The sequence below is a fragment of the Marmota flaviventris genome, chromosome 10 (genome assembly GCF_047511675.1).
Source record: "Marmota flaviventris isolate mMarFla1 chromosome 10, mMarFla1.hap1, whole genome shotgun sequence".
In the NCBI taxonomy this organism is placed as follows: Eukaryota; Metazoa; Chordata; class Mammalia; order Rodentia; family Sciuridae; genus Marmota; species Marmota flaviventris.
The window spans coordinates 52,248,537-52,276,209 of NC_092507.1; the positions used below are offsets into that span (position 1 = coordinate 52,248,537).

General features: G+C 41.6%; 1 protein-coding gene and 1 pseudogene across 1 annotated transcript in view; one reads left to right on the plus strand and one right to left on the minus strand.

The window, feature by feature from the left end:
- Positions 1–27,673, plus strand: part of Ror1 (receptor tyrosine kinase like orphan receptor 1) — a 379,272-nt gene that overhangs the window by 228,777 nt on the left and 122,822 nt on the right. The window contains exons 3-4 of the mRNA XM_027949535.2: positions 26,569–26,856; positions 27,552–27,582. Coding sequence (XP_027805336.2) covers positions 26,569–26,856; positions 27,552–27,582 — 319 coding nt within the window. The remainder of the gene's footprint in view (positions 1–26,568; positions 26,857–27,551; positions 27,583–27,673) is intronic.
- LOC114103765 (5S ribosomal RNA) lies at positions 19,392–19,510 on the minus strand (annotated as a pseudogene).

Consider the following 27,673-nt stretch of genomic DNA (forward strand, 5'->3'; position numbering starts at 1 on the left):
TGGCATGTCCACTAACTAATAAAGAAACCTTGGGCCTTTTACTTGACTGCTCTGGACTTCATGTTCTCAGCTGTCACACAGGAGTAATTATGTCCACTGAAGTCAGCCCCAGATCCTAATATGATAATGTTGTGCTTTGTAAACTAAAAGTGACATGACTATGTTTTGCAGTTTTTGTTTTTACATTACGAAACACTATTAGATCAGAAAGCATCTCTAATTGCTTATGAGGCATGTGTAAAAAGAACTATGAGGGCCAGGAGGGGCACATGTGCCTGTGGAGGTTGAGGTGGGAGAACCACTTAAGCCCAAGTGTTCAAGACCAGACTAGGCAACATGGAGAGAGTCTGTCTTAAAAAAACAAACAAACAAACAAACTATAAGAGGAGAGAATGAAATCTTGGTAATATGTATATTTAGAGACATGCTGTCATTGTTAACATTGCTGCTTTTTATTTATGAGTGTTTTTATTTGTTTGCTTGGATTTTTTAACATTATAATGCACTTTATTCAGGTAAAAAGTAATGTTTTGTATACAAGTGGGAGAGGGATCAAGGTCATGAAAAACTAATAATGCAAGAGTACAATGAAGACAAGAGCTCAGAATAAGCCTTTCTACAGCTGATGGGCATCTGTCTGTCTGCAAACAGCTCCCAGTCGTAATTAAGTGCTGCTGCTGCTAAGTCTAAATCAGACTCAGGCCCAGAGCACAGGGAAATCCTGTGCAGACCTGGAGCTGCTGGCCTTGAAATGAGATCCTCTTGGGTGTGGAAAGAGAAGGATGCTCTGGCCCTGCACCGAGTCCAAGGGGCCCCATAACCCAGCCCTCCAGTACAATCAGATCTTCTAGCCATATCCTCTCTGATCTCAGCCACCCTTGTGCTGCCAGGAGAGGGATTGGGGAAGGCTGGGGAACCTTGAAAGGCCATTTCAGAATCCACCTAAAGCAGGAGAGTCTATCTGGTAGGTGGCTCTCGCAGCTCTGTCCTTTTGACTGAGGTAAGCCTGGGGGTTCTTCTGTTGTTCTCTTTTGTTGCTTTTTTCCCTAACCCTTTTTCTTTCTTTTTAAAACAAACTAGATTTTAAAAGCTTGCAAAAGCTAAATGTATTTGTTGTAGGAAATCAACCAAGCCAGAATTATGTCACTGCTCACATGTGTTCTTTTCATCTGTTTTTATGCTTATAATTTTACACACATATCTACCAAAATGCAACCATGCACATCTGAACGTGGCATTTGTCTTTCAGCAGCATCCCAAGTCTCTTTCTGTATCATTAAATATTTTTTACTTCATTTTTATTAGCCATGTAAGTGTGTTCCATTGTAGAGGTGTTTACTAACTTATTGAACCTATCTCCTGTTGTTGAAGAGTTAGGATTATTCTAGTTTTATGATGTTATAAAAAATAATGTGATAAAAAATAACTTCCAACGTCTAGGATAGCACCTGGCCCTCATGAAGGTGCTTTCTACATAGCACTATCATAAATCTGTCTGCATATTTACATCCCCGCCAGCAGGGCAGAACACCACGTTCTACTGATTACCTTTACCAACACTGGGTACAGCCATTTTATTAGTCTGTCAATTTTAAAAGAAAAAAGAAATAGCATGTTGTTTTTGTAACTCCCATTTCGTTGGATAGCTGAGGTTGAATTTTTAAATGTTTAGGGACGATAGTTTTCTCTAATGAATATTCATTCTGTGTCTCATTCTGCTACTAATATATTTATCTTTTGTTATTAATTGGAAATCTGGTGGGTTTTTTTTACAATTTTCAACATTTAATTTTGCTTATGATGTGTGTATACTAACATAAAAAATATATTTCTATGAAATCAAGTCTATCAATCTTGTCCTTTGGGTTTTTAAATTTGGCACTACTCTTAGAAAAGCCTTCTCTTTTCCAAAATGAAAGAAAAAGTCATTTCTATTTTTTCTAAGGTAATATCAGTAATCACTTCCTTTTGCTGGGCACAGTGGCACACGCCTGTAATCCCAGTGGCTCAGGAGACTGAGACCTGAGAATCGCAAGTTCAAAGTCGGCCTCCATGACAGCGAGGTGCTAAACAACTCAGTGAGACCCTGTCTCTAAATAAAATACAAAATAGGGCTGGGGATGTGGCTCAGTGGTCCAGTGCCCCTGAGTTCAATCCCTGGTACCTCCACACCAAAGTAATCATTTTCTTTTGAAAGTCTGGATCAGGCTAAGTAATATTCCAGCCCTTGAGAGGAGAGCAAAGTAATTTAGCTCAGAGCTGGCTTTCTCTGCAGCTTGGACACACAATGCTCCGAGTTGAATGATCTCCAGACGATTGGCTGATACATGGCTGCCTTTTTCTAGGACCTCAGAAGCAGTTGTCCTTCCTGTCTTAATGCATTCTCCAGTGACATTACACAATGCTAACCTGTCCTTTTCGAGAAGCCCTAAGGTGACGAAGGACTTGGCTCTGTTGACCAGTTGGTCTTCATTCTCACACCTCCATGCCTTGCTCCCTCCTTCCCTCAGAAAATGGCTAGAGCTAGAGGGAGGAGGGTGGCTTGGGGCTGTGCTGTCAGGAGGCCTCTCTTTCTGCTCTGGCTTTCTGGCTTATGTCCTTAGATAAGTTACTTCTTTGAGCCCCAGTTTTGACATCTGTAAAATTATGGGGATTCAAAAATTCAATGGAATTTTACTCAGCATTAAAAAAAAGCAAAACCATGGCATTTGCAGGTAAATGGATGGTGTTGGAGAAGATAATGCTAAGTGAAGTCATCCAATCCCAATAAACCAAACACCGAATGTTTTCTCATAGTGGGATTGGAAGGGAGAGCATGGGAGGAATAGATGAATTTTCTAGATAGGACAGAGAGGTGGGAGGGAAAGGAAGGGGGCAGGGGATTAACAAGGGTGGTGGAATGTGATAGACATCATTATACAAAGTACATGTATGAAGACTTGAATTGGGTGTCAACATACTTTATATACAGAAATACAAAAATTGTTGTATATATGTGTATTAAGAATTGTAATGCAAAAAAAAAAAAAACCAACAACAAAGAATAGCATTATTTTAGATTAGGTAGAGGGAAGTGAAAGGAGGGGAAGACAGGGGATGTGGGGATAAGAAAGACAGTAGAATGAAACAGACATTATTACTGTATGTATGTATGTGACTGTATAACCAATGTGATTCTACCAATATGTATACTCAGAAAAATGAGAAATTATATCCCATCTATATATGATATATCAAAGTATATAAGTGCATTCTACTGTCATGTATAACTAATTAAAACAAATATGAAAATTTTTAAAAAGACATATTCTAACTTTAAGACAAAGGTAAAGGTGGTGCCCAATAGTATCAGCTTTGCCCTGTTTATTTGTTGTATATGATCATTTCACATTTTTGATTATGACTCAAGTTTTCCTTCAGTTTTAAGTTTCCAAGGTGTGCACACTGTGTGTGAAACATTTTCTTAGAACCTTATTTTTTTGATGGGGCAGTTCCTGGGATTGAACTCGAGGGCTCTCAGCCACTGAGCCACATCTCCATTCCTTTTTTGTATTTTATTTAGAGACAGGGTCTCACTGAGTTGCTTAACATCTTACCATTGCAGAGGCTGGCTTTGAACTCACCGATCCTCCTATCTCAGCTTTTGGAACTGCTAGGAGTATAGGCATGCGCCACTGTGCCAGGCAACCTTATTTTTAATCAACAAAGAAAGCCCAAATACATCTCCATATAAATTTGTAAACACTCTCAAAAGAGACAAGAAGAATAAAAATCATACTAACACCAATAATCTGTTATGAAACTTATTATTATATAGATGTATCCTTATTCAGTTCCAGTATGTTTTGAATTTTGAACTAAAATAACAAATAGCCCCTGCTCTTAGGTAAAGTACCTGGTGGATGGACACCTAGACTGCATGAGTTTGCTCTGAGAATTAGGGGAGACCATCCATGACTGTGGTGGTACATTATCATTATGCTATTATTGCCCACAGAATTTCCTTTCTCTAGCTTAACAGTTTCCCTTTCTCCACGGTGTTCCCCTGGCATTAGCTTTCTGCCTTTCAAAATTGTCTTGTTCTTCACCCCAATTCAAATGTCATTTTTCATGAAGCTTTTGCTAGTTTTCCAGTTAAATTTAGTTGCTCTTTCTCTTACTCAACAATGATATTTTGGTGGTATTTTGACTTAGCCCTATTTTACTCAGGCTGCATTTGACATTTAAGCTCCTTGTAAGCAGGGTCCCTGCCTTAGTATTTTGGTCATGGAGGAAAAAAAGATTGATTTTTGGCTCTGCAAAGCAGAGCAATATGGTGGGGAGCATGTGGTAGTTCAAAGCTGCTCTCCTCGTGGAGGCCAGGAAGCGGAGAGAGAATGAGGAAAGGCAGGCCTCCATGACTTAACTTCTTTCCAATAGGCTCAACTCTTAAAGGTTTCACTACCTCCAAAGAGCACCACAGGCTGGTGACCAACCCTTCAACATAGGCTTTTGGTGGGGACATTTAAGATCCAAGCCATATCAGGGGTATTACTGTAGCTTATATTTCAGTTTTCTTCCATCTCTAAAATCTGGGGAATTCTCAGTCTCTGACATGAGTTTAATGGGAATATACCCATAAAACCTCCCTTCTATCATCTTTTTGTGGAAAAGACACATCATAAAACTCTTACTAAAATTATCACAAATTATCATATTATTTCACGGGTTGTTGGTCCTATCAGTATTTATGAAGCTATTTGGAGGATATGGCCTTGGAAATTTCTGTTCTAATAAAATTGATTTGGTTCTGGCCAATAGGGGCTTCATTTTTCCACCAAAGGCTACTCTGTCTGAGGGGGAAAAAAATGAAAATATGCATGAGTTGTCACCTGATCCTAGAAGTCAGATGGATGAGGTACTTAGCCTTGCTATCCTGAGTACATTCCATGCTGAAGGTGGGTCCCTGCAGACTGAGCTCCCCAGTGTCAGCTTCTGGGGCAGGCAGCCAACTTTCTGAAGCAGCTGCCATTTTTTCTTGGGTGATTCATGTGTGAAAGCATCTCCCCCATAAGAATCTGGGTCATCTTGTTCTTCCCAGAGCCAGGGTCTTATCAGGCCAGAAATGTCTATTCATACAAATTCATCCCAGTTGGGAAGTTTATGAATGTGAAGGATAGTTGTTCCATCCAAATACATGACCCATTTGGTCTGTAGCCTCTCATATTTGGCTACGCTGCTTCTTTATACTTAAGAGAATTGGGCCTTAAAATCTGGAGCTGATGTACATTGTGGTGTAGCTTCAGAGATAACTTTAAATGGTCATGTATGTCTACCTTCTCAGTTGGAATGGCTTAACTCAGTATTCTTACTTCCTGTTGTGAACACAGAGCCTTGAATTTGAGTACTGCCTCTGCTTGTGTGTGTGTGTGTGTGTGTGTGTGTGTGTGTATGTGTGTGTGTGTCTGTATGTATGTAAAATACCATTCCTGGTTAAAGTAGAGATGACAACAATGAATCAACTGCCAAGAACATCCAAAACTGTTTAATTTTTTTTTCTCTTTTGCCCCTGGTTTCTTTTCCCAAGAAAAATATCTTCCTCTTCTTCCATTTTCATTACACAAAATGTGTTGTTTCTGGAAGAGGGTTGGGGAAGGAAATGATGATTTTTTTTTTTTAATCTTGCAAGATAGAAAACCCATCAAATACTTGAATGTGAATTTGGCATTACTTTGGGATTATTTAACCCAGTCTGCTACAAGTTTGACAGACATGATCCAGAAAAGAGTGTATCATGTGATATCAAACAATAATTTTGTAGCAAGGATGGGACAGACCCCATTGCCTGGTCCTTACTGCACAGCCTGGGAATATCACAGATTCTCAGGTGTGTTCCAAACTGTAATGGAGACCTGATAGAGTAATCAGCCCCACCAGAGCTCACAGGAGACCATCAGGGAGAACGTCTTTTCTTCTTCTTCACAGTGCTTTTATGAAACTCAAGGACATGGAACCCACAAAATCGAATCCTCAATTAACTGTCATTGCTTGATGCATTCAACTTTTAAAGATAAGGCTAGAAAAGGCAAGAAAATAGAAAAAGGGATTTATTTACAAAGCAGTGTCCTCTATGATCCCACTTAAATGAAATACCTATACTGGTCAAATTCATAGAGACAGAAAGTTGCATGGTGGATGCTAAGGTCAGTAGTGGTGGAAGAGTAGGGAATCAGCATTTAATGGGTATGAAGTTTTAGTTTGGAATTATGAAAAATGTTCTGGACATAGATGGTGGTGTTGGATCACACAAAAACATAAATGGATTTAATGCCAGAGAATTATACAATGAAAAAGAGTTAAAATGGTAAATTTTGTTATTTACATTGTACCACAATAAGAAAAAAAGCACAGCATTCTTGGTACAATTTATAATCTCCATACCACTGCACACATGCCTCTCCCCAAACAGACTATGACATCCTGAAGAATTATAATTATAATAAGAACTTTTCAATTAATTTTTTATTCATATATGACAGCAAAATGCATTACAATTCTTACTACACATATAGAGAAGAATTTTTCATATCCCTGGTTGTATACAAAGAATATTCACACCAATTCGTGTCTTCATACATGTACTTTGGATAATAATGTCCATCACATTCCACCATCATTTCTAAGCCCATGCCCCCTCTCTTACCTTCTCACCCCTTTGCCTTATCTAGAGTTTATAATAAGAATTTTATACTATCTTTTATTTGCCTTGTATTTTGTTGTTTTCAAAACGATCTCATAAGTATGGTTACAAATCAGGGAGAAAGGCTCAACAGGTCTCCTTGTCCCTATTTTACAGATGAGTAAACCGAGGCCCAAAGTTACCCAGCTGATAGGCAGTGGAGTTGGTTCTGGACTCCAGGGCTTCTGGTTTGAATTCCTCGAACCAAGCACAAAATTTTAAATTGATGCTAAGCATTTTATACTTACTAATCCTAGCAAGTAGACAATTACATTTTAGAAGGATTTTCAAGAATTTCAAACACTAAAGTGGTTTGGAAGCTTTGAACCCAAAAATAAACTAACTTGGGCTGGGGTTGTGGCTCAGTGGTAGAGTGCTTGCCTAGCATGTGCAAGGCACTGGGTTCTAATCTCGGCACCACGTAAAAATAAATAAATAAAATAAAGGTCCATCAATGACTAAAAATATTTTAAAAATAAAAAATAAACTAACTTTGTTGCCCCATTGTCTAAGCATTCTGATTAACATGGGCTTTCCTGTATGGTGACAATCATGACAAGAGCTTATCTAAGACTTTCCTGAGTGCCAGGTACTTTTCTATGTGCCCTATATATACCAACTCATTTGTCAAAATGTGTACTGTTCTTTTTAATTTAAACTTTATAATTCAATTTATTGAGACTAGTGTGTGCTAAGCCCTCCTATGAGCTTCATGTACTTTATCTCATTTAATCCATATGATAGTGCGAGGCAAGAGGTATTACCAGAGCTTGGAAATCTGAAATAATTTGCTTAAGGACACTTGACCGGAAGTGACAGGACCAGGATTTGAACCCAGGTCGGCCTACCTCTTCATTAAGTGTAGTGTGCGTCCTTCTGATCACTATCATCCCACTAGTAATGATATCATCTGGGTGGCTGAGGCAGTGTCCAGGCATGGATGCTTGGGTGGCTCATGGTTTGCTTCTTGAGGGACTTCTAAGTTTCACCCTGAAATTCTGGCTGGAAATTTGATTCAGTTGCTGAAAGTGGAAGAAATACAGCTCTCATGTTCATGCGCAATTTGCTTTTTCATTTTCTTTTATTATCCTGAGACTTACTGTAAATCACACTCTCCCATCAGTCCTGGGGGTTCTGATTATGTTCATGGGGTCCAGCTAAGAGCAAGGGTAGTAAATTACTGCCACTTTGTTTGAAAATTTTTTTAGCCACAGTACATTAGCTGCTTTTGTTTGCTTTTCCACTGGTGGTGTGCACATTTTTATTTCAGAATTTGTGTTTCTTGAATGTCTCATTTGTGAATAATGTAGCTTGCAAGATGGAATGATTGGAGGGAAAAAAATGAAAGAGGGTGTCCTGTTTGACATCTGCAAGATTTTAAAGCATTTATAGCAAAATGAGCTATAGAGTCTCTCTCTCTCTCTCTCTCTCTCTCTCTCTCCCCCCCCCCCTTTCTCTCCATCCCCCACCCTCACTCTCGTTTTCTCTCAATATCTCTGTTTTACTCCATTTCCACAAAGCTATGGTGGCTAATATCAGGCAACTACCAAGAAATACCTTCTTCTAGACTTCTCTTAAGTATTTCTACTTGAAAGATTGATAGATCAGAGGGTCAGGGGACGTGTTTTATTGTAAGTTTCTGTTCCAAATTTCCTGACTTTTTTTTTTTTTGTAAAATAAGTAAATAAATAAGTCTTTTAGAAAGCAAAAATGAGACTAATAAGAACCAGACCCTAAAAATGATTGTCAAAATGTCAAAAAATAACTGCTTTTCCTTGAATCAATAGCATTAATCTTGAGGCACCTCCCTTTCCAGAGAATCTCCCTAATAGCTTGATCTGCTTCTCTTGCTGAGCCATCCACAGAGTGACTTATAAAGTGACACCTGATTCCTCAGTGGCTTTCAGTAATTGGTGGGGGAGTTCAGTGGGGACATTTGGTCATATATTTTGATACGGTGCTGAGAAGAGAGGCACTAGCATGTGGTAGCAGCCCTGAACTTGAAGTCTTAGGAGGCTAGTTTTTCACGATGTTCAAGGACCATCCTAGAGGGCTAGAAACCAGCAATGCTGCCAGTTCTGTAATCCCAGCTAGGGACTGGGGTGGGAGGATCTCAAGTTCCAGGCCAGTGTGGACAACTTAGCAAAATCCTGTCTCAAAATAAAATATATATAGTTTTAAAGGGTGGAGTGAGTAGTTCAATGGTACAGTGCTCTCCCAGCATGTGTTGGCCTTGGGTTTATCCATTAGTACAGAGAGAAGGTAAAAGAGAAAGGGAAGAAAACAGTGATGTTTGCACAGGACTCAGGTGGATTTGAAAATAGCTGGGTTTCCTGAAATTTGTTTGTTTCTCAAGTGGCTTTGGAAAAGATTTCAGTTCATATTAAAAGGAAGCTTAAGTTAGAATTTTCATCCTATCAATAATCCATTAATAATCCACTAAAATTGTTAGTAAATTTTATTAGACTTTATATTTAATATCTTCCAGGGAGGTTGTCTACCTGTAAGAACCCCCTGCTATCTGATAACTAACTGCTCCCATGAGCCATCACCATGGACCTTCAGCAGCCATATTTATGTTATGTAGCCCTGGCCCTCTGGTGAGAGTTGATTGGACCAGGGAGAGGTACTTGACTCTGGTAGGGCCAGTCAAATTCTCTTTTCTGGAAATTTGGGTTTGGCTTTCAGAAACAGCCAGTTAGTGAGTTGCTTTTAGGGATGTGAGATCAACTTGGGGGCCATGTAATGATCATTTACTGTGTATATCGAAAAAACAAGAAAACTTTTTTTGCAAAGAGAGATTTAAGCAGATTCATAGAGACAATCAGAGATTGAGGGTGGAAGATTTCTGAAATGGTTCCCAGCAGCTTTTCAGCTTCTGGTTTCTGTTTCTCCTAAGTCCTGGCCAGACTCTTTGCCAGTTGTGCGAGAAACCCTGGATCCTATGTTAAATTTCCATGCACTTCATCTGCCCTTCATCCGTCCTTAAATTAGTTCCAGGAACTTGCAGTCAGAGGGTCTTAACAGAGACATGTTGTCCATCTTTCCAATATCTATTTGCTTCATTATAGATGGTTAAGTTGATTTTCACTCTTTGACACCCTCAAAGGTTTGAGCTGAGAACAAACCTGAGATCTCTTAGTCCTGTCCTCTCATTAGACAGATGAGGAAACTGAAGACAATAAATGCAAAGTAAATGATTTTTCCAGGATCAAACAGCCAGGATTTGATCCCTGGCCTTCTGGTCCTCAGATCAGTTAGCATTCTTTCTAGGCAGACTCTCTGGTGCTTGCCATCCATCTATCCATCCATCCATCCATCCAGTATATATAAACTGAGAAAGCTCCTGCTATATGACAGGTACTTGAATACATGCTTTTTTGTCCTCAATAACCTGAGAATGTAGTAGAATAAAAGATCCTTATGCTTATTTATTCATCATTCCATGGGCTTTCCCACCCAGAGGGCACTTTGCTTGTATTATTAGAACATCATCAGAGCATGTTCATCCAGGAATCTCCCAGAGCACACGTCATTGTATGGTCTCCCCACTTCCCTAATATCTGTGATGGTCCATTTTCATAATGTACTTTTCCCTTGGAAGCTCCTGGAATGCAAGAACTGCAAGGAGTCTTGACTTTCACCTCCTAGTGTGGAATCTTACAAGATACATCTTCAAAAAGTGTCTAGCATTCTAAAGAATTTATTTCACCCTTTAGAATCTTAAGTGAACACTGTGCATTAATTATCTGTGGAATCTTACAAGGTACATCTTCAAAAAGTGTCTTGCATTCTAAAGAATTTATTTCACCCTTTAGAATCTTAAATGAACACTGTGCATTAATTATCTATTATTAGGAAACAAACCCCTCCAAATTTAATGGCTTCTTTCAAGAATCCTGTATTATCATCATCTCTCAGGGTTTTGAGAGTTGACTGACTTCAACTACATGGTCCTCGCTCAGTCAGGGCTTCTCACGTGACTGCAGTCAAATGGTGGTGGCGCTTCCAGTATTTTGAAGACTTGGTCATTCACATGCCTGATGACCAGGGCTCAGAGCTGGCAGCTGGAACAGGTGGGGCCCTCAAGGGCATCCCTTTCTCTCAGAATTCTCTGCATGGTGGCCTCAGGGTAACTGGTAGCTGGAGGCTCTCAAAATGACTACCCTCAGCCTTTTCTAACCTAATCTCCCAAGTCATTTACACAGTGTCACTTTGGCAGCATACTGTTCCTCAAGGCAGCCACTGGATGTGAAGAAAGAAGACATGGACTCCACTTTTTGATGGAAGGAGTATAAAAAAATTTTCAGACCTGTTTGTACATCTCTGCTTTTACACTTTTTCACATATAGGACATATGAAAAGAAGTAAGCACTGTCTCTGTCCTCCAGGAGTTTTTATTTGACTCAAAAGCCATGTTTTTTAGACAAATGCCTGTTTGGGGCTTCACTGAAAGATACATGAATTCCAAATAGTTTGCCACTTTTAGCCACATTTACTCACGGTGTTTAGTAACTTTAGATTTCAGTGGCCTGGGAGATAGTATGGGCAAGCATATAGGGTCAGGGTCTCATTTTACCATGCAACTCTTGTGTGCCGGGAATTGCCTTGATATTTTGCAGGAATGGACAGTGAGTATGCCTTGGACCTCCCAAGACAGAGCAAGAGCCACTCCTAGAGATATAACCCATGGAAATACTGCAAAAGGGAAAGAAGATTTTAAGCACAAAGGTGTACATTAGGGCATTTTTAAACAATAAAAATCAAGATGGAAGCTATTCAGCTAATGGGGAAATCCTTTCATTGGGACTTCTGATGGAAATCCGTCATCAGGAATCTGTGCCTGTTTTTCTCTGGATTTCTGAGGTGACACCTACTTGGTGAGGAAGAAACAGGGACACAAAATCAGGATCCCAGCAAATGCTTCTCCATCTAAAGTCCTCACCCACTCTCCTTCCCCTGCTCAGGTCAGCTCATGCTTCCTGAAGTCCAGCTCTGAGCACAGTGACCCCTTTAGCCTTGTGGGACAGCTGCCCATTGCCAACCAGATGAAGTGCAGAGCTACTCATTCCTGATGAAGCTCTTGCTTCAGTCTACTCATCAGGAGATGAAGCTCTTGTCTCAGTCTTGCCCAACCTGTCTGTTCTGCCTTTGTGCCCATTACTACCTTCACCTTCCCCAAAAGCAAACAGGTACCATTTATTCCCTTGCTTGTACTCACTCTAGCCACCTGCCTTTCAGCCTTCACTCAAACCATTCCTTTGCCCACAGCACGCCATCTCCTCCTCCGCCTCCTGAGAGCAGAGCTGAACTGCAGAGGTAAATGATGGATAGCTGGAAACTTCCATGAGTTGCAGCAGTCTCTTTGTGAAAAATTTAGATCCATGATGTTAACAAGATGGTTATTAAGACCATGATGAAAAAATGCCTCAGGGCTGACTCCTCAGTGTGCTTGAGTGAGTGGGACACTGTTAGCCCTCACTGTGACTAGGGGGTGCATTTAACAATTTTGGGGCAGGGACTTATGATATCAAGCCCTCAGCCATAGACAGGCAATTCTGCAGGAACTTTCCTGCCTAAAATATCAGTGATGGGGCTGGGGATGTGGCTCAAGCGGTAGCACGCTCGCCTGGCATGCGTGCGGCCCGGGTTCGATCCTCAGCACCACATACAAACAAAGATGTTGTGTCCGCTGAAAACTAAAAAATAAACATTAAAAAAAATTCTCTCTAAAAAAAAATATCAGTGATGTCTTGACAGAGGCACAGAGTGAGGTGGGAAAGTATGGGCAGTACACTTGGAGTCTTTAGCAGATATGTGCGGGATTTGTCAGAGCATCACCAAAGCTGGTATCTGGCTTGTGTGCCCTACTCTCCTGCCAGCCTGCCCCTCCTCATCCTTGATCATCCCTGCCTTCCATTAAAGTCCAGCTCAGGCATGACCTCCTCTCCCAGGCTGGACATGCTCATCCCACCCCTCCCCCAGCATTAAACAGTCTCTTTCTTACCTCTTCCCTGTTCTGATTATTTGTATAGGTTTCTTTTTCATCGCTATTCTGTGAGGTTGGGGAGATGGAACAGGTACCCCTCAGTGCCTGCACAGGTGTTAAGAAGTACTTGCCTGTTTTTCTTTCTCCCTCCTCTCTGCTGTACTTCTGCCCTTCTCTGAATGCCTGTACATTCCAGCAAGAGGATAGGAAGTCTGGGGTTTCTCTCCCCCTCCACTCTGCTCAGGTCTTTCCCACTCTGCTTGATGAAAGGCAGGGTACCGCCTGGCCCCCATGCCACCGCCACACAGTGACCCCAGCCGCCCATTTTGGTTTCCCTCTCTATCCTTCCTAACTCCTTTGCGCAATGTCTTGACCTCGTACTTGTCTCCTACTGTCACTCTAACTTGTATTTTCCAATTAGATCCCTGGAGTGTCTCCTTCTTTCTTCAAGATCTACAGGGCTATTGAAGGACACAGGCCACATCTCCTCCTTTTTAAAAAGCCAAGCCATTGCCAAGTGTTGCCTCCTTTGGAGCAAGGACAAACCAGGCTGCATCCAGGGCCTTCGAAGACAGTCAAAATGTATTTTTGCTACCTTGTCTTGACCTCATACTTGGCTTCTACTGTCACTCTGGCCTGGAAAATGGGTTGTTTCCTTCTTTGACATCCCTGAACATGCTCAGATCCCACTCCCTCATGCTGGTCTCTTTACCTGCTGGACTCCATCGCCAGAATGAGGGACCACTTGGCTCCATGTATTCACCTATTTGTGGAATATTTTCCACATCTATTTTTTTGCAGTTCTGTGCTAGCTTTCAGAAACTGCAATGAGCAAGGTGTAATTGGATCCCCAAGGTTCAGTCTTCTGTGTGGAACTGATTTTATCCTTTTGCTACTAAAAAATAGTACTCACTTAAGTCTTTTGATGTAGTTGTTTTATTTGTGGCGCTGGGAATTGAACTCAGGTGCACTCTATTATTGAGCCACATCCCCAATCCTTTGTACTTTTTTTTTTTTTTTTTTTGAGACAGGAACTCATTGAATTGCTGAGACTGGACTCAAATGGATGATCTCCTGCCTCAGCCTCCTGAGTTGCTGGGATTACAGTTGTATATCGCTGCACCCAGCTCACTCCATTTTTAACTCTAGATCCCTCAATGCTCTTCTGTTTTCTTGCAAAAGCAGTAGAGCAGATAATATCTGGTTGTTGAGGAATTTGATTCAAAATGTGAGGGCAAAACCCCTGTTCATTAGAGGACATTCAGGTGACAAGCATTTCACCAGTGTGCTATGCTGCTGGAAAGGGATCTGGGGTGTGGCCAAGTCAGCAGATTCTTTCAGATTTTGAAACACAAATCTTACACAATGGATGGAGACAGAGGGAAGAGAGAATGGTGTGTGTGCCCTTCCATGTTCCCTGAAGTTAACATCCTGGGAAATCCTGAAACTAGAATGTCAGCCTCAGTGGAACATTCTGAAGCAGAGTGACACAGCTTCTGTTCAATCAAGATGTGACTTTAGAAAACCAAGGTGCTTAATATAAAGCAGAAAGTTGTGCACGAGATCAGGAACCACGGAACAAGAATGAAGCACCGAAAAAAGGTTTATTGGGGGGAGCTCCCAGGCGAGGTTCACCAGTCCACCAAAGGGTGAGGACTGGGGAAGTCGCAGGCAGGAAAGGCAAGAAGGATGCTAAAGAGGGAATCTGGAGATAGGAAGGCCTGAGCTATCTAAATGACAGCTACCCACAGCAGGTTGGCAGAGCTGAGTTTAGTGGGTTGCATCTGTCTTGGGTTGGTCAGGGCGGATGTGAAATGACAGGGTGATTGCTTCAGCCCTGGGAACCTGGTGGTTGGGGTCCTTTGCCATGACAGCTTCTGATTGGCCATTTCTGGTCTCCTCAGCCAAGTGGAAAATCCTGCCCACAGCCTGAAAGGGCCAGGGGAAGGGAAGCCTGCCCACCTAACACTTAACTCTGTGGTCTCTATTGGAATAAAAATTCACAGGCCAGAAGGGGAAACTTTTACATTTACAGCCACCCAGATTCCAAGTAAAGCCATCAAATCCGAGAATTTATGATGACTGGGCAAATGGCTACCTTAGAGTCAGGCCAAGGTAGCAAAAATACACTTTGACTCTGTCTTGGAAGACCCTGGATGAAGCCTGATTCCTCCTTGCTCCAGGCTCCAGAAAGGGCTGAAGCACAACTATGGCATCTGCAGAAAGCAGTGACAGGCCTCCATCGTGAGCACCATGAGCCATGCTGACGCTGTTCAAAATATGGAAATCACAGAGGTGACTTATGATGTGTTCTGCTTGCATTGGCCCAAAGCCCAAACCAGAACTGTATTTCAGGCTTGGCCTTCCAGATACTATCTCCAGTCATTTAGAAGTTCATTACGTAGACCGACTCCTCCCGTCCTGCTGTCACTAAGGGCTGCCAGTGTTTTTCATGGGTTTACAGATCAGCTTTCGAGGAGGAAAGTGCAGTTTTGAACTGGAAGTGTGGCATGCAGGGCCTGAGCCTAGGAGGCAAAACCTTCCCTTTTTGGTTGTTTTTAAGTTTGCACCTTGCTAGGTTATAGTGACATAAAGCTAGTGGTTTTGCTCTTGTTATTAGGTTTGGTTTTAAAGGCCCGAGAATTTCTATATCATTCCATAAGCATTTAGCTACAGAGGAAGATTTAGGTTTTAATTTTTCAATTACCATTTTAAAGTTAGGGTGAATGAAATTGCAAAGATCAAAAGCAAGACTACGAATATTTCTCCGAGACAAGTGGACCTAATGTCCTAATGTCCAAGCCAAAAACCTTGTGTCCAATATTTCAGTTGAAAAAGTTTGATTATTTATCAAATGAATCCAGCATCCTCATGGTTAAGTATGTTTCTGCTCACCACTTCTAAATATTCTCAGCATTTTGAAATGGAAATAAAACATGCACCCATGGTAATTATGAAGTAACAAAATGACAACCCCCACCCAAATAATGAAAATTCTAAGAAAAATAAGTTGACCACCTCAACCACAAAATTACATAGATTGGGTGGCTTATCAATAACAGAAATTTATTTCTCATAGTTCTGAAGCTGGAAGCCCATGATGAAGGTGTAGATATTGTAGAGTTCTGTGAGGGTTACTTGGCAACCATCTTTGTCTGTGACCTCTTGTGGCCAACGATTTCTTTCATGAAGACACTAATCCCATTTATGAGTGCTTCACCCTCATGACCTCTTCAGCTCCAAGGCTCACACCTCCTAAAACCATCACATTGCGGGGGCGGGGGGGTAGTATTTCAACATACAAATTTTAGGGGGCCATCAACATTCAGTCCATAATATCCACAAAAGCTTATAACTAGAAAAAAAAATAGAGTAATTGTGTTGGTGGTTGCTCATGATCCCATCAGATAACCTGCTCCTAGAGAGATAATAAGGATTTAAGGCAAAGATCACCACTGGTGTGAGAAGGAGGCACCTCTGAATGGACTCAGGTTAGTTAATGCGGGAGAAGTTCTTACTGGCAGTAGGGTATCAAATAGCAGGTGGGGAGGGGACAAGTTGGGAGTGGGACAGAAGAGTGGAACTTTGCTCCCATCCTAACAGTGACAAAGCCAGCTATGTAAAAACTTCTGTAAGCTTTGCCATCTTCTGTAAAATGCTGCTAGAAAAACCTGCCCACGCCACCATCCCTGGGTTCTGCATAAAATGTGCAGGGTAAGGATAAAATGCAATGATATGAAAAATGCCTTCTCCTTCTGCATGGATCAACTATAACTGGGACACAAAGCAGTCTAAGTGTGCAGTTCAGCCATTCTTTTTCTGCATGGATCTTAAGGACTTAAGAGGAAAAGGCCGTTTCCTTATGCTATTAAGAGTCCATTTACATACAATTGGTCTACTTGTAAAAATACCTATTCATTAAAACAAACCCCTCAGGTAGCAAAGTTTTCTTAAACTCCTGTGAGTGGCTCTGTGTATTGAGTGGGCTTCCTAAAGAAAGACCCACAAAGGCTGCTCTATTTCCCCATTAGTTGAGATTTATAGGGTGTTTGGGTCTAAGTGTACCTTTGCAGAACTTTTTCTGATGTGGTGTGTGTTCCCTGCGTCCTTCGCCATCTGTTGTCTGATCCAATGGGCCTTCAGTAAACCGCCAGCTATTACACAGAGGTCATTAGCTCAAGCCCAGCTTGATGCATTTGTATTTATGTTCTCGAGAAAATTGAGTGGCGGTCCAGGACCCAGCCTGGCACAGCACTTCTTTTCACTTTGAACCATCGTATGCCCAGGTCATCAGCAGCTGTGCTCAGCCAGAAAGTGTGTATCTCCATTGTGCTGTCTCTGGGCCTACCTAGGGACAGTTGGAATCTGGAGAGTTCCAGCTGACCTCTGGGTAGAGAGGCAGTTTCACTCCTTATCAGTCACATGACCTTTGGTAACATGCCTTTGCACTGGTCCTTCTTGTGGACCAAGGGGATTGTCGGGGAGAAATCTCCTGGCAATTTTTGAGGAATGAATAGTTATAGGGCTTTGGGCAAGAGTTGGTGGTTAGAAAATGGTAGCTTTATCACTGTGACCAAGTTGTTCTTCCGTGGGAGAATGATTTGGGGAGCATGTTTTTAAATGCTTATGCTTGGATCGCAGGTGGAATCCACGAGTCAGAGTATTTAAAAAAAAAAAAAAACTTTGAACACTTTTAGTGTTCCAGAGATAGATTATCTCATTTAACTTCCACAGCATCTCTCATGGATAAGTACATGCCACAGCCCGGCTGGCTGGGCAAAATAGCTGGGGGGTGACTAACAACTTGTGTACATTGATACAGCAGGAGTGGAAGCCGTTTATTGCAGGACAGGAGCGGTATTTATACATTCCACACAGCTTATCTAATTAGCATAAACTAGATACATCAGTCAACCAATAAGAAATCTCCATACTTAATGGCTCGCTGGTGTAACTTCACAAACCACTCTCTCTGGCATTTTGCCAGGCACCATCCAGACTTGTTTACAGACTCTAACATTTCTCTGGCAAAATGCCAGGAGCCATCCTGACTTGTTTACAGACTCTAACAAGTACAATTATTAGCCCCATTTTCCAGTTGGGCCAACTGAAACTTAGGGAGGTCAAGTGACAGAAAGTAAGAGATAGTGCTTGGATATGAAGCCAAGTAGCCCAGCTCCAGAGCCCATGTTCTTAGTTACCCTATTTTTATTTATTCTAATGGTGATGGGGATCTGAACCCAGGACTTGCACATGCTAGGTTAGTGCTCTACTGCTGAGCTCCATCCCTAGCCCAATAGTCTGTTCTTATAAATAGCACCTCCAAGGTGGCTGGCCCTCGGGGGATCATGCAGCTGTCCTGGGCTTCCACCCTGTGGCCAGTTTACCTCCTCCTTTTCTCTTACCTGAGGCCCCATGGGCTCAGACACCCCTCAACGGATAATGAACTGTGGTTATTCAGAAGTCCCCTGCCACTTCGGCTGATTTTTATTAAACGCAGCTTGTGGCTCTGACTCAAGAATGCACAAGCTGATTTAGATTATGCTTTGCATTGAGTTTATTAAGATAAAAAATATTTCCCGAGATAGTGAGTCAGAAGTATTTATGGTGAAGTGTACCGAAAGTGAACGCAGGTTGATAGCATGAACAAAATGTTCTCCCAAAGTCAAATGTGATGACCTAACTGTGTTTGGCAGCCTTCCTTTATGTTTAGCTAAGCATTTTATTTCATGTCAGGAGCCTCCTCCCTCTTTAAGAGAGAGAGGTAATGTAGGAGGCTAGCATTTTGGCATGTGCCCCTGTTGATACCCAGGCCCAGGCCCTAAGCCTAATTGCACCCTGCCCCTTGCCTGACTGGCTGCATTGTCATGGCAACGCCCTGTTCAACTTTTTATATCTCAAGTTTCTTTCACCTGTCAAAATGGGACTAGAACTCTTGGCCCTGCCTCCATCCCTAGGGAAGATGGAAGGGCACTTTGAAAATTAAGTAATAAATGTTGGGAGGGATTTGTGGACCTGTGGATGTGACGTCTTGTCAAGCAGGACCATAATAAATGGGGTGTCTCCAAAGCTAATTTGCCTGAAATTCACTCGAGCCTTCCATTTACTTAATCAACCAGCATTTATTAAATGCCTACAAAGTTTACAATAACACATGGAGCTCTGGGAGGAATATAGAAAGGAAAAAAAGAGGAAATGGTGTCTCAATTCCCGAAGAACTCATAAACTAACTTCTTTTTTCTTGCAGTTCACTTTTTAGGTTGATTAAGTCTCAGGATACAGGATGCCTGGGCTGTATTTAAAAAGCTCATTCTCCATGGTGACTTCTAGTTACGTCATAAGTAACTAGTGGTGATTTACTTGTTTCTAGTACCGGTGGGTATTATCACGTGCTGGGTGGACTTATAAAAAGGGCAAGAATATTTGTAGTCCTGGTTACAGTGGTGGAAAGCACAGTGAAAGACTACAATCTGTGTTTATTGAGAAATGGGGCATCAGGTAATTGTATGGTTTCTGGTGTCCAGAGGGCCTGAATTTGTGTCCTGATTCTACCACTTTCTGGATGTATAAACATTTCTGTGTCTCAGGTTTTGTTTTTTTTTTTTTTTTTTTTTTTTTTTTGGTGGGGGGCGTGGGAGGATGGTGCATGCGAGACAAGCACTTTACCAACTGTCCCCAGCCCGAAGCCTACAGTACCCCGTATTCCCAATTGGTTTCCCATCTAAGGACTAACCAGGCCCAACCCTGCTAAGCTTCTGAGATCAGATGAAATTAGATGCATTCAGGGTAGTATGGCTATAGACTCAGCTTTCTTATCTCTAAAATGAGGGTAATAACAGTGCCTATCTCACAGGTGTGTTCTCAAGTTTAAATAAGATGATGTATGTGAGATGTTCAGAACAGTGCCCAATCTTCATAAATTAGAAGAAGAAGAAGCAGGAGGAGGAGGGGGAGGAGGGGGGAGTGGTGTTAGCTTTCTAACTTTTTGTGAGTGGGGGAAATGGTGGCATTAAAAGGATATTGGCATTTCATTTTCCTACTTTTTAAAAAATGCCGATTTTTTTTTATTTGTAGTCTCAAACTTTTGCCCATATAGGACACAGTCATTTGGGACTCTCCCAGAGCCCCAAACTGCTTGTTTAGAAATCACCCCTCTCTTCTCTCTGACTTAAAATGCTCAAGGCTTGAGCTAAACTGTCTTGCTCTTAAGAATTTCAGACCAGACTAGAAGGTGGAAGGGCGGGAAAGGGCAGCTTAAAGTGTGATGGGAAGAACACTGGACTTGAAGTCCAGATCCTGGCTTTGCCTCTTATTAGATATGAGCTTTGGAGTAGGTCTTACATCCTCTGGTGCAGTGTACACATCCTGACGTGCAAAGCAATGGTGCACAAAACAGCTGGGGCCTTAGTGCGTATCAAGACAGTGGCACCAAACTGTGCCACACCAGTGGTCATCTTCTCCATTGCCATCCACCTGCAGTTAAAATAAAACAAAAAACTATTGCACTTTAGAATGTCTTCAACAAAGCAGCAAAAAATTATTGATTTCATTAAGTCTCAACCCTGGAGAATGTCTCTTTAGTATTGCATATGGCAGAATGGGAAGCTTATGTAAAGATCTCTAGCTGACTCCTGAGGAACCAGTACAATGAGGGTCTCAAAGAAAAGCACTTGAGTTTTGAGCGGAACTAGATCCTTTTTACTTGAAGGAATGACTAACAAACTATGTTTAGTTATTCTTGAGATTTAACCAAATGAGCCTGCCACTTCAAGGAAACAGGAGATAGCATTAGTTACCAGCGATAAAATTTGACCTTTCAAGCAAAAAAATAGAAGTTTGGAAAACTTTTAGCTATCACCATGAACTTCATAGCTTCCCAATCTTGTCTGATGACATTGATGATATTGATGTATGTGACTTTTCTATATTATATAATTAAATGTGTCCACATGTGAAAGATACATATATATAAGTGATCTTATGTTTTTTAATGGACAATACATTCTGTTTCAAAACCATACATGGGTTGGTGATGCATTCAAAGTGCAAGATAAATCAGTCCTTTTTAATGTAATGAAGCATGAAATATTCATTGATATGGTTTAGATTTCACCTGGCAATTTAAGAAACTACCCCTTGTCGAATTTTGGTGTAGTATCAAAGAACAGTATCCTAAATTATCTAAAAGGCTGTTAAAATGCTTCTCCCTTTTTCAAATGTGGGAAGTCAAGATTTTCTTCAACAAATACAATTTATCTCACAGCCTGAGAATATAGTAGTCTCTGCTCTAAAAGCAAATACTACATTTGCTGCAGTATAAAAATCATGCCATTCTTCTCCCTATTGTGTGTGTGTGGAAAGTACAGTTGTTTTCATTAAAATATTTATTTTAAGTTGGGGTTATTAAAATAAAAATCTTAAAATCTAAGATTTTCTCTGTGGGGTTTTCAGTATTTTAAATACTAAAATCCTGAGACTGACTGAAAGATTCTGGAATTTCTGTTCTAGAGCGTGCGCTCCGGAGCCAAAATAATTTGAAATCTCATGTCTTCTTAGTGTCTGTGTGATCTTGAACAACTTTCTTACCCTCTCTGCCTTAAATTACTCATCTATAAAATCTTCGTAACAGCACCTGCTGTGATAATAAGTACCATTTGTCATTACCACTGGTATTGCCACCAGGAGACAGAGTCAGTTCAGGGACATACAACTAAAGGTGGAGTCAATTGAACTGAGACTTTTCTCTCAAGCCAGATTATACCCCACCTCCCACCCACAAGTCTGACATGTCAATATTTATAGTCTAAGAAAGAAGGGGAAAAGGGGTCAGAAATGTACCACAGCCCAAGCACACATTGTCAGAGGTATCAAACCACCAGAAAAAATGACAAACAGCCAGGTTCAAATGTAGGGCCAAATGGCATTGTCTTATATTCAGGTTCAGCAGGCACCTGTTGCCTGTCATTTAATGGTGCTGCCCAAGTGGAAATACAAACTTCCCCCAGAAGGGGCAGACCCCCAGAGACCCCAGCAATAGACAACAAATGCAAAGCCTAAGGAGGTGAAGTGGCTGTGGGACCCCCACAGCTATTAGGGGCAGAACTGGTATTTGAGTCCAGTGTGCAGGTCAAGCCTGGGTGTTCTCTGAAAGGAACGGCTAGATCAGAATCTGCAATGGTCACACTGAGCTTTGGATAAGACTAGAGTTGGGCCCCTAGCATGGCCCACAAGGCTGCCACCGAAGTTCCAGCTGGTTGTGGGAAGAGAATGGATCCTGGCCAAGGGCTCGTTAACAACAAGAAAGAGAGCAGGGATGCAGACATGCGTTTTCACTTTATTTTATTCCCGGCACAGAATGCCTTCCTGTCGTTTAGGCAAAATGCTGTTCTGATGCTTCTGGTCTTTGCCCAGCTGAGGAGCAGACCATTTTTTAGTCCTGCGTGCTAAGTGAGTAGCTACAGATGGCCAACAAATGCCAATCTTCTTCTATGTTGGGAAGAAGTCAAGACCAAATCTCCAATTGTGGCAAGGCTCCATTGCTCAGTAAACACAAAGATCTGTTTATGTTTCCTTTGTTCTTTCCGGAAACACACTGGTTTCCAGTTGCCCTACACCCCGCTTTTTGTTTTTAGATGGGTGTAATGTGGATACTGTACAGAGCAGGTCAGGCAAGATTCCTGGCACTGAGACACCCACTGGAAACATGGCTGAAGCTCAGACCCCCGGAGGTAGGGGAAGAGCCCTGGCCTGAGAGTGGCTGTGTGTTGGGGTCCACCCTGAGTTAGGCAGCAATCCCAGCTCTGTGCCCAGCCCTAGGTGGGGCTCAAGTACCAAAGCAGTTTGATGAAGCGGGAAGAGCCAGATGGTGGAACCAAAAAGACGTGAAATGGACCTTAGTTTGGCCAGAAGACCTTGAGCAAGTCACTTCCCCTCTCTAATCCCAGGTTTCCTCCTCCTAAAGCAGCAATAGCAAGTCTCCCTCTCAGAGTTACCATGTTGGTTAATACTAAAATAAACCCTCTACATATGGCAGCATCACAAGGCCCTCTGTTATTGCTGCTGTTTTGGCAGCTGCCTCCCTTGGATTTCGTATAGGTGTGAGGCCAAGCTGAGAACTGAAGGCCATTGATGATGGAAGCTTTGGGCAGTTGGCTGTGTGATCACAGGCGAGTTAGTTAATCTCTGAGTCAGAATTCTCTCATCTACAACTGGGAATCCTGGTCAATTAATGTGCCTTTCCTACTGACCCAGACATTAGAGGATAACAGGAGATGGAGGCCATGAAAACATTATGTAATCTGCCATTATGTAGAGGTTATTATTATAAAAATGATAGTAGCAACATTGATTAACATTTCTGAGTGCTTATGTTTCACCAAACACTGGTTTTAAGTGCTTTACGGCGTCACCTGATTTAATCTTTCACTAACGGTTTTGCCAGGTGGAACCCTGTAATTCCTGTTTTTCAGTTGGCTAAACTGAGGTACTGAGAGATTAAATAACTTGCCCAGGTTCACACAGATAGGCAGGGGGAAGACCAGAGATTCACACCCAGCCAATTAAATTCCAGAATCTATCCAATGGAAAATTAATAACTATGCTTATATTGGTATTATGTGATTGCTATGTCTACGTTTCTCTCTACAGAGAGTGTGTAGTTATACATTATCAAAGCGTCAGTTGGGGTTTAAAGCTGTAATAATAACTCCCTACCTTCTGGGCATATCTCCAACATCTAAAGATCATGTGTGATTATATTCATGAACAAACAGATTCACGGATTGAAAAAGATAAGTATAATACATACAAAATAGAATATATATAGCATCATATATATGTACAATATATATGCATACATATGTGCATATTATGATATATGAAATTATAGTTTCCTTATAGAAACATGCTCTAAACTAGAGATCAGAATATATATTAAGAAAGCAAGGCATTAGCAAAATCATTTATGGAACCATGATTGTGTGTGGTGAGAAATAATTATTCACTGGCTTAGGAGAGATGAAAACTATTGTTATGGTAACACAGTGAATGATGGTCATGCTTAGTCTCTTTTCCACCACATGCACCCAGTAAGGGCCATTCACACATGCGGCATGCTCCTGAGGGGTTGCCAGATTTTAGCAACACCCCTTCCCAATTTGTTGGTGGAAAATGAAAGCAAATAATGAATCATTTATTTTTAGCATTTATGAACTCATTTTATAGGCATTCAAGTAATTAAATAACCCAGTTAAGGAGCTCGAAAATGTTATTTTCCAATAAATTTCCATTAAATGCAACAAATTTACTGTGTTTCAACTGTACTGTTCGATACAGTAGCCACTAGCCACTTGTGACTGTTTATGTTTAAAAATCTGGTTCCTCTGTCCTCTAACCATATTTCATGAGCTCTGTAAGCCATGTGTGATTAGAGGCTGCCAGTCACTGCAGCTCATAAAACACGTCCATCCCTGCAGGGAGTTGCTGGACACTGCTGGGCTCTGTGATGCATGGGGAGGGGAGACTAGAACCTTCTGTGGCCTGCCTTGCAGCTGCTTGCTGTAGTGTAGCAATGAAGGCAGCTGCTTAACAAGCATCCCAGGTTTGGGGCTAGGGATGGACAGAGAGCAGTGAATGGTGGGAAAGTATGACAGAGAATCTACCCAAGGATGCGTGGTCAGGAAAGACAGAACCAAAGGAAACTGCATATATGTGAAGAGCGAGCAATTTTTTAAAATAGTAAACCTAATTTCATATTATTTTATTTGCCTCTGGGTTCCACAACTAATATTTAGTATGATTTTTAAAACAGTATTTATTGAAGAATAATCCTAAATATAACTTATTTCATTGTTAAAATCTTTGATGCAACAAAATCTCAAAAGAAGCCAAACACAATTATAGCATGATTCCATTTATATGAGATCCTGGCATAAGCAAATTAATTATGATGATAGAAATTAGAACAGTAGTTGCCTCGGGATAGGAGGGAGGATATGTTTGAGAGCAGGGATTGACTACAAAAGACTTCAGGGTAGTTTGTGGGACACTGATGTTCTGTCAAGAAGGAGCATTAGCTGGAGGCAGGGCTCATGCCTGTAATCCCAGTGGCTCAGGAGGCTGAGGCAGGAGGATCATGAGTTCAAAGCCAACCTCAGCAACTTAGCAATGCACTTAGCAACTTAAGAAGACCCTATCTTTAAATAAAAGTATATAAAAAAGGGGGGGGCTGGGGATGTGGCTCATTTGTTAAGCACCCCACAGTTCAGGAAGGTTTCAGGCACATTTCTCAGTCTTGTGCCATGTAGATCTAAATGTGTTGCTCCTGCTTTTTCTAGTTTTTTTTTTTTTAATATTTAGTTGTAGTTGGACACAATATCTTTATTTTATTTATTTTATTTTTATGTGGTGCTGAGGATAGAACCCAGGGCCTTGCTTGTGCTAGGCGAGCACTCCACTGTTGAACTACAACCCCCAGCCCCTTTTCCTAGCTTTTGATGATTTGTTTGTTATCAAAAGTGGCTAAATTGGGGGGGGGGGGGGGGAGCTGGGATTATGGCTCAGTGGCAGAGCCCTTGCCTCACATGTATGAGGCACTGGATTCAATCCTCAGCACCACATTAAAATAAGTAAATAAAATATTATGTCCATCTACAACTAAAAAAATATTTTTAAAAAAGTGGCAAAACTGGAAGTATGTTTGCCAGAGGTTAAGAAAGATGTAAGTTTAGAGTAGAAATAATTTTAGGTAAATTTTACTCCCCACCCCCCACCACCCCCGTTCTTCTGTTGGAATTTGCAACAAGGAGCATGCATTATTTTTATAATCTGAAACACAAAGGTTCATTTTGTCTTATCTTTTTTTTATGATTTTATTTATTTATTTATTTTGCATTACAATTCTTAATACACCATTATACAATAATTTATTGTATCTCTGATTATATATAAGGTATGTTGACACCAAATTCACATCTTCATACATGTATTTTGTATAATGATGAGGGTCTCCTTTCACCATCCATGCTATTCCCCTTCTCCCTCCCTTTCCCTCCCACCCTTATTCCCTATCTAGAGGTAGTCTTCCTCCTTTGCTCTCCCTCCCAAACCCATTTTAGTCACCCCCCCCCCCGCCTTATATCAGAGAAGACATTCAGGATTTGTTTTTTTTTTGGGGGGGATTAGCTAACTTCATTTAGCATAATCTGCTCTAATGCCATCCATTTCCCTGCAAATGCCATGATCTTACTATTTTTTATTGCTGAGTAATATTCCATTGTGTATAAATGCCACATTTTTTTAATCCATTCATCCACTGAAGGACATCTAGGTTGGCTCCACAGTTTAGCTATTGTGAATTGTGCTGCTATAAACATTGATGTGGCTGTGTCCCTGTAATATGCTGTTTTTAGGTCCTTTGGGTATATAGTCTGAGAAGAGGAATAGCTGGGTCAAATGGTGGTTCCATTCCCAGTTTTCCAAGGAATCTCCATACTGCTTTCCAAATTGGCCGCACCAATTTGCAGTCCCATCAGCAATGTATGAGTGTACCTTTTTCCCCACATCCTCGCCAGCACTTATCTCGTCTTATCTTAAAAAGTACATTTATCCATGAGTACCATGTAGTTATTTGAGGACTTTGAGTTGTATATTCTGATTAGTAATAAATTTCCCTCCAAGCAGCAGGCCCTGTGGATGAGGGTTAGCAGTCATGGTCTTGGTAAATGCCACTGCTTCAATCCTCTGCTTTCTCCATGTGCTTCCCCTCTTCTGTCTCTCTATGACTCTGACAGTGGAATCCATTCAGGTTGCTAAGAGGTTCTCTCCAGCCCTCTCACTTCTTTCCTTCCCCCTTGTGCCACAGATTCTTATCTGACCCTGGATGAACCAATGAATAACATCACCACATCCCTGGGGCAGACAGCGGAACTGCACTGCAAAGTCTCTGGAAATCCACCTCCCACTATCCGCTGGTTCAAAAATGATGCGCCTGTGGTCCAGGAGCCCCGGAGAATCTCCTTCCGGGCAACCAACTATGGCTCGCGGCTGCGGATTAGAAACCTCGACACCACAGATACAGGCTACTTCCAGTGTGTGGCAACAAATGGCAAGAAGGTGGTGTCCACCACTGGAGTCTTGTTTGTCAAGTTTGGTAAGCAGCCTCCTACTGGGGATGGTCTTTGACCCTCAGCCCAATGTGCTAGGACAACCAGAGTCCACCAGGGCAAGGAAGGAGGAAGTAAGCACTAGATGGTAGTGCAGTCCTAAACCAAGCAGAGCTGTACCCAATTTGCAGATAAATAATTCATGGCCCAGTAGTTAATTAGCATATTTAGGATTGTGCAGTTAGTAAATAGCAGAGCAGGAATGAGGTCCAGTTCTGTCTGATCCTAACACCCTTACTACAAACCACCATGCCACAGAGCTCTTCTTCTCCGCAAGGATGCTCCTGCCCAGACAAGCCAGGGGCATGGCAGTGAGCATGCCCTTCTTCCATGCAGCTTCCTCAGAGATTGGAAGCCCCCTCTCGCTTTTGCAATTGACATCCTCATGCAATCACTCAGCCTTCTTTTGGAAGCTCCCTGCCATCTGAAGATGGACTCTGTTGGCTCATCTTTTAGCATTTTTCAGCCCTGAATTGTGGAATAGAGATATGTTCTCTTTGCTATGCTTTTATTCACAGAGGTGGTTGGAGAGGGGAGCTGGAATAAAATAATAAATCCCAGAAAAATAAATATCCCCTTTAGGTGGTTGAGAACTTTAATTTGTAGTAGTTTGATTGTACCCACACTCACCCTCCAATTACCCAGACTGACTATTTCTTTTGTTTTTCTTTCATTTCTTCAGGACCCCCTCCTACCGCAAGTCCAGGTTCCTCGTAAGTACTTTGAGTCTCCTTTTTTGTCATTTCTAAGCATTTCCTCACTGGTTTCTAGGGCAAAGGCAATGTTGTTCTCTGCTAGGGCCCA